The sequence below is a fragment of the Canis aureus genome, chromosome 12 (genome assembly GCF_053574225.1).
Source record: "Canis aureus isolate CA01 chromosome 12, VMU_Caureus_v.1.0, whole genome shotgun sequence".
Classification (NCBI taxonomy): Eukaryota; Metazoa; Chordata; class Mammalia; order Carnivora; family Canidae; genus Canis; species Canis aureus.
In genome coordinates this window covers 14,638,386-14,650,711 of record NC_135622.1, presented here as the reverse complement: position 1 = coordinate 14,650,711, position 12,326 = coordinate 14,638,386, and the positions used below count along the sequence as shown (strand labels likewise).

Genomic DNA, 12,326 nt, shown 5'->3' with positions numbered 1-12,326 from the left:
AGTGGAAGTTAATTGTAGAAAGTCAGACGTAAGCTGATACTTAGGAGAATTTGTAACTGATTGCTTCCTATTTTCTAAATGAGAAAGCTAGGGGTCAGAGAGATTAACTGAGTTAGCCAAAGATTCATAGCTGGTTAGTTGCATTGCTACAACCAAGGGTATACAGTCAGGCAGCTAAAATCCACCTTTCCTTTCTTTGATTTATATTTTTTTTATAGGAAGTTCAGGGAACAATGGAGCTAGTGAGGCGTAATTAACATGTTATGACTTTCTTAATTTGGGGACTTTCTTTTTTTTGAGTTGTCTTTTGTGATATTAATATAGATCTTTGGAAGGGAAAAATGAAAAGTTCTACAGAGTAGAAGGAAGTAGATTTGCTACTTAGAAGTATGACTAGGTCAAGATATAACTGAATTTGGAACCAAAGAGTTGTCTGATACTGAATACTATCTGCTCATGTCATTTAGATTGATACATTTTCATTGGTTATTACTTTTCTATTAGTGGGAAGGAATATTAGGATCTTCACAGAGAAATCTTTCTTTTTCTTCTCTTTGGAAGGGGATATTTATGCTTATTTGAAGTTAGTTGAAATGTCAATGGTAGATTTTGTCTTCTATCTATATTTCAAATAGCTCCTTCAGGCAATTGGTTATTTTATAGTGTGTCTTTATTGTCAGAACGAGAATTGTTTATAATTTATTTGAAGATCTCATTAGTTCAAAGGAAGGGGAATGAATCTAGATTCTGGTGGGTTTTCTGAAATAAGTGTTTAGAATTTTTACTGGAAGCCAAACTTTTGTATGCGTTGTCTGAAGTTACTGCTGAGTTTTGGGCAATGGAATTGATCTGCTGAGAAGAGTGTGTAACATCAGGGTCATGATCTGGCACCTACTAATGATTCTAGAACCATAAAGTGTTGGTAATGAACAAATGTCTATTTGTTTAACAAATATCAGATGTCAAAGAGGTTTTAGAGATATTAGTCATTCCTTTAGTCAACAAATATTTACTCATTGCCTACTACCTGTCTGGCACTATTGTAGAGGTACAGTGGAGAATATGGCAGACAGAATTCTTGCCCTGGAGTTTATCATTTAATTGGGATGTGTTAGGGGGAGAGATAGACAACAAACCATGGATGATAAGAATGAGAAAATTGTTTGAAGATATAGAGGATGAGCCATTACTAGCATAAGAATAACAAAAATACAATTCTTGAGGGAAGAAGAAGCTTGAAAAAAAAAAAAGCCATTGTAGCTAGAACATAGGGGCTAGAAGGTGGCTAGGTGTGGGAAGCTGAGAAAAATGAGGGTGGGGAGATAATCAGAGGCTAGATTGTATAGGGTTTTCTAGGCCATGGTAATGGTTTTAGATTTTTATTCCTTTGGTAACGAGAAGCCATTAGAAAGATTTAAGCAGGGCAGCCCCGGTGGCGCATCGGTTTAGTACTGCCTGTGGCCTGGGGTCTGATCCTGGAGACCTTGGATCGAGTCCCACTTTAGGCTTCCTGTATGGAGTCTGCTTCTCCCTCTGCCTGTGTCTCTGCCCCCCTCTCTCTGTTTCTATGAATAAATAAAAGCTTAAAAAAAAGATTTAAGCAGAGGGATAACATCTCAATTATTGCTTTATAAAGATCATTTTAACTGCTGTGTGGAGGGTGTCTATATGGAGATGGAGAGATTGGGAGATGCAAACTTTTGGGAGTCCATTACCAGTGATACAGATTTGGATGAGGGTTTTAGTGGAAATGGTGAGATGCAGTCCACTGTTAAGGTATGTTTTGGAGGTTGAGTTGTTAGGATCTATTAATCAATTGGATGGGGTATGGGATGGAAAAAGGTGGATTAGGAGTAATTCCTGCATTTGGATTTTTGACTTGGGCAACTGGAGAGTGCCATTAGTTGTGATGAAGTGAGTGAGTAGTGTGGAAATTTTTGGGAGGAACATGTCTGAGAGTGGAGATAGTTTGGTGATAGATGATTTTTAAATTTGAGATGGCTTTTAAAAATCCAGTTCTAATTGTTAAATGGCAGTTGGATATTTGAGTCTAGTGCTCAGTGAAATGCTCTGAATTACAGGTGTAGATTAGGAAGTCATTATTATGTACATGATATTTTAAAGCCTTGGCATTAGATGACATTGCTTGGTAAGAGAGCATAGTTAGAAAAGATAAGTTGTTTTAGGAATATTTAGAAAATATGAGGAGGATGAGGAGGAGGAGCCAAGAAAGAAGATTGAGAATCCTTGTCTATGAAAGGATAAAAACCACACTATTGTGGTATAATTGAATTATAGAGAAAAGATTGTTTCAAGAAGGAATGTGTATCATATTACAGCAAATGCTGCTATTAGGTGGAGCAAGATGAATGCTAACTATTGGAAGGTGGGGAAGGGACAAGGAGTTTTGCAGGGAGGGGAGCAGAGAAATAAGATGATAGCTAGAGGGAAATGTGTAGGTAAGGACAGTTTCTTAAAGTCATGTTTAAAAAAAAAAGTCATGTTTATATGCCCATAAGAAGATTGAGCAGAGTGGGGAAATGTATGCTGTAGGGCATGGATAAAAGGGAGTAATTGAAGGAGTATAAAGTTCGTGAGAGACAACAAGAGAGATTGACATAAAAGCGCTTGGGACATTTTTTCCATTGTTATAGGAGGGTGGACAGAGTAGGAGTTATAGAGTTAAGAAAGTTGGTTGATTGTAGTGGGAGAAGAAATATTTCTCTTTTTCCTGTGAAATGTGTAGTCAGGTCAGCAGCTGAGAGTGAGGGGATAGATATTTGAGGAAAGGACAAAGGAACGTTCTCACAAATAGTTATTTTGGAGAATACAAAGTGATTTTGTGGTGGCGGTGGTAGGGGGTATGGTTTTAGTAGTATTATCTAGCAATATTTATTAAGTGTCCAATTTAGATTTGTGGTTATATAGCTAAACTGAGTCAACCCAGCACAGCTGTAGTTTTCTCCAGGAACATCAACTTCTTGGGTACAGTTATGGAGTGATTGGATAGTTGACTTTATCCAAAATTGAGTTTTTCCAGGTAAGTTTCTGAAAGAAAGTTGCAAATGAGTTATAATTCAGTCCTTTCATTTTATGACTATAATTCTGTGATGAATTATATCACATATATGTGTGTCATATTATATCATATATGTATGAATATCAAATATTTAAATTTTTTGAATGAATAGAAAGCAAAATTACTGTTTTCCTAAAAAAAAAAAGACTCACCTAGAATTGGGGCAATATTAATATAATTGGATTTCTCCATGGTTAATGTACCTTCAATATGAAGTTTTCAAATAAATTCGCTTCTGGGCTTATAATTCTGTTTCTCTTTCTTAGAAGTAAATGTGGTGTAATCATCATACCATTTTTTTTAAAGGTCTGTCTATGATGGTGAGGAACATGGACGTTTCATGGAGAAGCTTGAAACTCGCATCCGCAATCATGACCGAGAAATTGAGAAGATGTGCAACTTTCATTACCAGGGCTTTGTGGATTCTATAACTGAACTGCTGAAAGTGAGAGGGGAAGCTCAGAAACTCAAAGTAAGGAGGCTCTAAGAGGGACTTGTTGCTCCATCCTGTGCTGGGATTTTGATTAGCATTAAAGGAGTAGGGAATATACTGCAGGTTACATGTTTGTAGCAGAGATACTAAGAAAGGAATTTTTACTGAAACATAGATAATTAGAATGAATTTTAGCTAAAAAAGAATACTCTTCTAAGTTAAATTTTATTTTGGATGACTACGCTTGGATGAGAAACAACAACAGAATCAGTAACTGTTTCTTTAAATAGAAACCCAGTTGATTCTTCATATCATCTGTCTACATGCTTGTTAGATAAAAGCATCACTATAGGATGACAGGGTCATAGGGCATGACAGGGTTGTAGAAGTCTTTGCAGCATAACACCCAAGGCTACAGGAATAAAAAAAAATAGTGATAGTTGTGGGCTATCTTCTACCAAAGCATGGATTCTTGATATGATTGATTCAAATCCAAGAAGGAGATCAGCCATGTTTGGTCTGGTCCTTTATCATGGATAACTGATTTTGCTTATTGATTTTAAATCTGATCACTTCACTAAACCCTTCTATTACTTCTAATAATTTGTGTGTGGACTTCTTTTGAGGTTTCTATATAAACACTCATATGGTCTGTAAGCAATAACAGCTTTTTTATTTCCAATCCTATCCTATGCCTCTAATTTCTTCCTTTCTTTCCTCCTTCCTTCCTTTCTTCTCCCTTCCTTCCTTTTTTTCCCTTTCTTTTCCCTGCTTCCTCCTTTTCCTTCCCTCCCTCCTTCTTTTCTTTGCTCTTTTCTCTTCTTTCTTTTCCTTCCTCCATTCCCTTCCCTTCATCTTTCTCTTTTTCTTCTCTTCTTTGTCCTCCTTCTCCTATTAGAATTTGGATTAAAATCCCAACAGGATTTTCCTGGGGCATGGGGTGAACTTGACAGTGAGTATACAATTCATATAAAAAATGCAATTGGTAAGAAAAGCAAAGAAACAATTTTATTGAGAGGGAAAGTGATTTAAAAGCTAATTTGAGGTGGCTCAGTTGGTTGAGTATCTGACTTTTGATTTCAGCTCAGGTCACAATTTCAATGTCCTGAGATTGAGTCTTGTGTTGGGCTCCGTGCTTTAGGCAGAATCTTCTTGGGATTCTCTTTCTCCCTCTCCCTCTGCCCTTTTCCACTCTCTAAATAAAACAAACAAACAAACAAACAAAAAGCTAATTTGACTGTGAAACCTAAAACCTGTGTAAAGCTGTGAAGCTTTTTAATGTTTTATTTAATGTAAAATTTTGTTTTTTGCTGAAGAAATATTAATGGGTATGCTTGTGGGATCCTGTCCTTCTACCCATTGGGTAAGGGTGTTATGTTATATACAACATGTACCATAATATCTTTACAACATCTCCAAATTTCTGAAGTCCAAAACACGGTGGGTCCCAAGGTTTCAAATAAGAGTTTATGGAACTGTACAACAACTGTCCAACCTTTGTAAGAAGTATATTATTGCCAACGCAATTAAATCTCTCTTTTGTATCCTTCTCAGTTGCTCCCTTTACCCTTCCCTCCCAAAGTAACAGCTCTTCTGATATGTTCTTACTGTACTTAATGCTCAACTATTTGAAGTTGAAATTAAGTTTGACTTGCTTTTCATTCAGTATACCAACAGTAATTTCAGATGAATGAAACAGTTAAGTGTAAAATACAAAACCATAGGAACTAGTAGAAAGTACAGATGAATATTTGTGTGATTTTGGGAGTAAGGAATACATTTCTAAACAAAATTCTTAAAGCCAGAAAGAAAAAAGTTGATAGCTATGACATTAAAATGAAAGAATTTTTTCTACATATAAAGTAAAAATTAAATATAAATAAAAACTTTAAAAATACATTTGCCAAGTGATTAATACCTGTAACATAGAAAAAAATCTTTATAAATTAAAGACTTTATAAATTAAAAAGCCTTTATAAACTAAAAGGAAAATGATGAACCTTCCAATAAGAAACAGAAATATATATTAATATACAATGTACATAAGAAGAAATACAAGGGGGCAGCCTGTGTGGCTTGGCGGTTTAGCGCTGCCTTCAGCCCAGGGCTTGATCCTGGAGACCCGGGATTGAGTCCCACGTCAGGCTTCCCGCATGGAGCCTGCTTCTCCCTCTGCTTGTGTCTCTGCCTCTCTCTCTCTCTCTCTCTTTCTCTCTCTCTCTCTCTCTCATGAGTAAGTAAATAAAATCTTAAAAAAAAAAGAAATACAAGGGAACTCTACAATTTAAAAAATTAAAGGAATGCAGACTTAATAAAAATGCCGCCTAATAAAATGACAGAGATGAAAAAATGACATTTAAGATTAGAGATATGATACCAGTCAACCAGGGTATGCTTGGTTGGAGTGTAGATTCTTACAACCTTTGAGGACAGCAATTTTATTTATGAATACTTAAAACTCCACATTTTTAAAAGACTTTCTCTCTTTTTTAAAGATTTTATTTATTTTATTTTATGTGCACAAGGGTCAGGGAGGGACAAACAGAGAAGGAGAGAGAGAATCTCAAGCAGACTTGGAATTGAGCATGGACCTCAGCATGGGGCTTGATCTCACGACCTAGAGATCATGACCTGAGCCAAAACCAAGAGTCAGAGGTCTAACTGGCTAAGCCACCCTGGGTGCCCCAAGACTTATTCTAAGGCTTATAGGTGCATGTGTAAGGATATTTGTATTTTTTTAATGTATAAAATTTTTATTTTATTTTATTCATTTTCCCTCTCCCCTGCCTTCTAACAGGTAAAACTTTAAAATGTCACTAAAGTCATTTAGTAGAAGATTAGTAAAATAAGTCACGATACATTCATTTACAAGAATAACAAACTACAATTTATTTTAGAGGGTTATCTTTCTTACATGAGAAAGTATTAGAAATGTTGCTTAATGTTAAAACAATTAAAAATGAGCAATTTGATTTCATCTTAAATAAAAAGTTATGCTGAATATTTGGGGGCTGAAATGGACAATTGAGGCTTCAAATGGACAAAAGTATCTGAAATGTCCGAAAGCAAAGGTATGGGGCTCCTGCCAGGAGCCATGTATGCTATTTGTCCTCACTTAGCATCCCAGCTTTCCATTCTCACCTCAAGCTGTTCTTTTCTGTGTTATTTGGATGTGTGTATTCTAGACTTCTCCCTCTGCTCTCTGGGTCCCTTGTCTGTGATGGGCAGCACAATGCTCTGTCTCTGGTTACTGAAGTAGTCATGTGGTGGACTACTTGGCAGGTAGCGCTGAACATTTTCTCCATAATCACCAATTGCTGGAATCACTTGTTTGGTACTCATCTTATCTTCCTTCCTCCAAATTGATTCAAGTTTCAAGTTTCTTCACATTCAGGATCCCCCTGAGATAAAGCATGACCTGGAGGCTACCAGGTCAGGGTGTTTGACTAGTTCAGGCTCCACTTGTTTACTCTGAAACCTGAGGGCATTAAAGTCTAGCAGCATACCCTAGAGCAGGGGGATCATTCAACTTGGGTTAGGAACTTATGAAAATTAGGGATTCTTGAACTCTGAGAAAAGAGTTTAGAAAATGCAAAATATTAAGTATTAACTACTGTCAGTATTATTTAACATAACAATGAAAAGAAACTACACTTTCTAGAATGCCTATTTATTTTAATTCTTAGTGTATATATTTATTCCTCTTCATATTTATGTTTTCTGTATCAAGAGGAGTAGCATCCTAGATAGGCAATATACTTTCTTCTCAATTTTATGTTAAAATAGTAATGAAATGGTAATTATCTTTCTTACTAGAAGCACTGGTTAGGCTTCTGTGGTTGTGTTTTAGAACTGTCATTTGTGCAAGATCAGTTTATCGGGCCATAATCAGTATTTTTAATAAAAAAATTGAAATGAGATAGAATAGAATAGAAAACAAAGTACATTACATGTAGTGAGGGTAAACCCTGTTTCTTGAGAATTTTGTTCAGGGGTGTGTGTGTGTGTGTGCGTGTGTGCGTGTGCATGTGCGTGTGTGTGTCTATGTGTGCGCCCTGTACTTATGTACTGGGTTACAATGTAAAATAATTTCCTTGCAATGAGTTTGAGATAAAAGAAAGTTTTGGAAATGGTGTCTCTATAAGGTAAAGAGAGATTTTGAATTTAGTAGTATATATGGAATATTGAATTTTATGAGCTCTCTAGTTGAGTATTAAACAGCTAATTATTCTTGATTAACTACTGTGAAGCAGGGGATAGCTGTACACAATTCAAGGCATCCCACCCCATTTTTATTCACATTACTTGACAGCTTTTTCTTATATTAAGCTGATATTAATCCTATATTCTAGTAACATCCATTTATTAGTTTAAGTAATAAGCATTATTTTTAGGACACCAGCTTTCTTGTAATAGCTCTTCAGATATTTGATGGACAGCTGTCATTCAGGTATGATGTATAGAGTATAGTGTCCAGGTATAGTATATAGTATCCCCAAATGAATATTTCCCCCTTCTTTGAGCTAAAAAAAATCCTTTATTTTTCATATGTGTAGCTTAAGTCCTTCTCCAAACATATTCCTATCTAATTGTGTTTCAGTTTGTCAATGGCCTTCCTAAAACATGGCATCTAAATGTAACTCTCATGATGTGGTCTAATAGCCTTATGCCATCTCACTTACTCTAGACCAAGAATCAGGAGACTATGTCTTGCAGGCCAAATTCAGCTTGTGTCCTGTTTTTGTAAATAAAGTTTTATTAGAATGTAGCAATGACCATTCATCTACATTTTGTTTATGGCTGCATTTTTGCTACAGTGGCACAGCAGAATAGTTACAGCAGAGGTTATCTACCCAGCCCTTTGCAAAAAATTTCCTGAGCTCTGCTTTAGACAGTATCTAATGATGTCTTAGATCATCAGCATTTGGGACAGCTACATCACACTCTTAATTTATATTGAGCTAACAGTTGAATAAAACCACATGTTTGACATGTGGTGCTATTAAATAAATAATAAAGTGGGAATTTGAAGGTTTCTTCTCTTTCTGTTACTTTATAAAGACTTTCTGGAGAAGGTTGGGTTTTATTTTGTCTGTGAAAGGAGGTGCATGTGGTAATCTGCTTTGAAAATGGTAGTCCAGGTGTAGAGTCTATAGTTTAGGGTAAAGTTTTCAATCATGTGTTCTTGACAAACTAGTTTCTTAAGATGATCCTCAATAAAAAGGTATTATGTTAAAGAAGTTTGGAAAACATTCTGTATGATATCCCCTTATTGGGCATTCATGGTGCATGTAGGATATTAAAGACTTCAAGAAGTCCTAAGTAAACTAACCTGTTTAGTGGACTTTCCCATACATATTTGGGGTTTGTGTGTGCATGTGTGTGTGTATATTTGTGAAGGTGTGCACCTCTGTGTGCATGTGCACAGTATCTATTAACTAACATTTCTTTGTGTTCTAAAGGACATAATAGGAAACACTGGGCTAAGGGAATACCTTGAAAGTGTATGGAGTGGCAGTTGTTGGTGAAAGCTTCTATCAAAATAAGCTTTAGAAGTTAATATTGCTCATGTTTTGATAATATCTGAGGTGTGGAGGAAATTACTGTTCTGTGTACTCAAATTTTTTTAAAATTTTTTTTAAATTTTTATTTTTATTTGTTTATGATAGTCACAGAGAGAGAGAGAGAGAGAGAGAGAGGCAGAGACAGGCAGAGGGAGAAGCAGGCTCCATGCACCGGGAGCCCGATGTGGGATTCGATCCCGGGTCTTCAGGATCGCGCCCTGGGCCAAAGGCAGGCGCCAAACCGCTGCGCCACCCAGGGATCCCGTACTCCATTTTTAAATATCAGTCAAGTCTCCAAAAGTGGTTATCAAAAAACTTGGTGCCAGTTCCTTTAAATTATGAACTCTAGATAAATTTTAAGGCTTGTTTACATGGTTTTGACTATCTGATGGAAAGATTAACTTAGAAAAATGGGAATGTGGAAATGTTAGGAACTGTTAAGAATTAATGATCCAAAAAGAGTTAAGATAAAATGTTTTCTAAAATTAGGATAATAAATAGGGAAGATTTGACCTGAGTTAAAAAGTTCAATTTATACCCAAGTTTTCCAGGAATACATTGGTGAGGTGAGGAATATCTATGATAAAATTTGTCCTTTGTACACATAACAGAGATGGTATTCTTTGGATTATTTTTCCTATTTTTTCTCTTGTCTTTCCAAAGTTAAAGTGTGATCTCCAATTGTTATAATGTTTTAGTTTGGAATATTCTCAACTCAATATATCATTCAGTAAATTTTTCCTTTCATTGTTCAAAAGATCATGTGGTAGACAACATTAGTAAAAAGGTTGATATAATTTAGACCCAGGAGAATGCCATTAAACCAAAATGTGTTGGCATACTGAAACTACCTGAGCAACTGAATTTAGTCTTTTAATTTAAAATGTGATCTTACCCAACAATTGTCTAAATGTTTGTTTTTTATGAGTTTAAATTGTCTTCTCTCCACAGAATCAAGTGACGGATACTAATAGAAAACTACAACATGAGGGAAAGGAAGTAAGGACAGTTTACCTTTTGAAAAACCGTCTGTTTCATTTCATTCTTTTGATGACTGCATTCTTGATATAGTGGCTTATAGGACCATCAGGAGTGTGTTGGAGGAATTGTGGACAGTAATTGTTGCTTTCCCCAGTGTTTCTCTGAATTAAATGACTATTAAATGAAGCCACCAGAAAGCTTGATGAGAGGTTGTAGCTTTTCTTCACTGTGTTTTTAAATTACTTGAGTAGTCATAATACAGCCAGTGCTCTTCCCTCTGTCTGGAATGCTCTTTCCCTAGTGTTCTCCTACTTCAGACTTTGCGCAGATGTTCCCTCCTTAATGAGGCCTTTTATTTGAAATTGCAGACTAACTCTCACTGCTGTGTTCTTTTTACTTTTCTTGCTTTATTTTTCTCCACTGCACCTACAATGTTCTGCTATTATATATTTTAGTTGAATGTTTGTTTTTTTTGGTCTGTCTCCTTCCATGAGAAATTAAGTTCCATTAAGTTGGGAACTTTTGTTTGTTTTATTCATTGCCATATTCGCTTTACCTGCCTACACAGTGACTAGCACAAAGTGGGTGCTCCATAAATATTTGTTTTTTTTTTTCCCATAAATATTTGTTAAACAAGTGGATCAGTGATTCTGTTAATTGATAGGATCACCATTTAAGCCACCACAGTTTACAAGATTATTTTGTATGTTTTTTCTCACTTGATTGTCATGACAGGCCTATCAGAAAGTCAGGACAGGTATTATCACTATTTTATTGGTGTAAGACATGATTTGCTAAAATTTACATAGTAATTGACAAGGCTGGGGCTAAAACTCAAGTTTTATGACTTGCAGTCTGTTATTATTCTCTGTATCATGTTTCTTTCTTACTGACTAGTAATTATTTTAATTTTTATTTTAATACTTTTTAAGATTAGCTTTTGATTGTTTTATCAATGACTTAATCAGGGCTGTTCTCTTTTCTTTTTTCATGGCATCTAAGAAGATAATGTTTTTAGGGATAGGTTTGGGACGAATACTACAACAGGCTATGTAGATTATTGCTTTTTGAAAGTTTGTCTCACATATTCAAAATTATGCAGAGAGTACAGTGTTTTCCAGTTATAGTATGGTATGACTTCAGATGGAAGCCTTTTAAGACAGCTATGAGAAGGAAAGTGAGTTACTCCACTAAACTGGAACTCTTGGAAAAGCTATAACTTCTAAACGTGTGGTTTATTTGTTAAAACAGAGATTTAGTTGAAGATTATTCTTAAGACTCAAATGAAGCTATGTAGGGAGGACTGTTTCCCTCGAGGAGTTTAGCGTTGATGAAAGAAACATAGGCTCTTCTCAGAAGATTTGATGAAACCATACATTCTGAAGAGTCTGAGTAGTTTGGGGAAAATCTGCAAATTTTTTCTTTTCTTCTGAATAACCCCTGGATTTTGGGATTTCATTTTAGCTAGCCTTTTTCAGTACAGTACGTATCTTGAGGAGAAAATGGGAAACGACAGGAATGTTTTACTAGTTGAGAAAGGCAGTTTCTTAGTTCACTTGGCAGGTCTTTCTCTGAAACTGTCTGGGATTTTCTGATGAATTGAACACAGGGTGGAAAAATGTGACTGGAAGCTTTTTATTTACAGTTACTGGCATAATTCAGTTTTTTTTTTTTCCTCTTGCCAAGCTGGTAATAGCAATGGAAGAGCTGAAGCAGTGTCGACTACAACAGAGAAATATTTCAGCCACTGTTGATAAATTAATGCTGTGTCTTCCAGGTGAGGAACTGGAAGTGGATTAGGTTCTTGATGCAATTCCTTTAGCTTTAATAAGTTTCTCATTTTCTCTAAATAATGCTTGTGTGCTCTTTTTTTCTCTTTTCTTTCAAGTCCTGGAGATGTATAGCAAACTGAGAGACCAGATGAAAACAAAAAGGTAAGATTTTTTTATTGAATATTTCCATTGTCTTAAATTTCTGTTAATTAGGATAGTTTTAAGGTCTGTATATAGCATAACCTTTCAAGAAATAATTAAGTCCGTATAACGTCTTCTCTAGCCTTTTGTATATCTGTTGATTTATCCTGAGATTTATTTACATACTAGTGGTATGCTAATATATTTTGTCATGTATTATGTTAAATAAATTAAAAAAAACCATTACTCATAGTTTGATTTTTAGAAGACCCGGTCTTTCAGGGGTAAAACAACTTTTAGTGATAGTTGATTTGAGAAACATGCTTTGGTTTAGTATTATAGTAGAAAAAATAGTT

At 35.4% G+C, this 12,326-nt stretch overlaps 1 protein-coding gene across 11 annotated transcripts in view; it reads left to right on the top strand.

Annotated features, from left to right (window-relative positions):
- EXOC6B (exocyst complex component 6B) overlaps nucleotides 1-12,326 on the top strand; it is a 612,331-nt gene that overhangs the window by 85,197 nt on the left and 514,808 nt on the right. For 10 of the 11 annotated variants that reach the window (XR_013349063.1, XR_013349062.1, XR_013349064.1 and 7 more), the window contains exons 2-5: nucleotides 3,386-3,551; nucleotides 10,028-10,075; nucleotides 11,744-11,834; nucleotides 11,946-11,991. Coding sequence is in view for 8 of the 11 variants with exons in the window: in XM_077842880.1 (XP_077699006.1) it covers nucleotides 3,386-3,551; nucleotides 10,028-10,075; nucleotides 11,744-11,834; nucleotides 11,946-11,991 (351 nt within the window). In the remaining 3 variants the exon portion in view is untranslated. The remainder of the gene's footprint in view (nucleotides 1-3,385; nucleotides 3,552-10,027; nucleotides 10,076-11,743; nucleotides 11,835-11,945; nucleotides 11,992-12,326) is intronic. The other variant, XM_077842877.1, reaches the window with a different exon arrangement.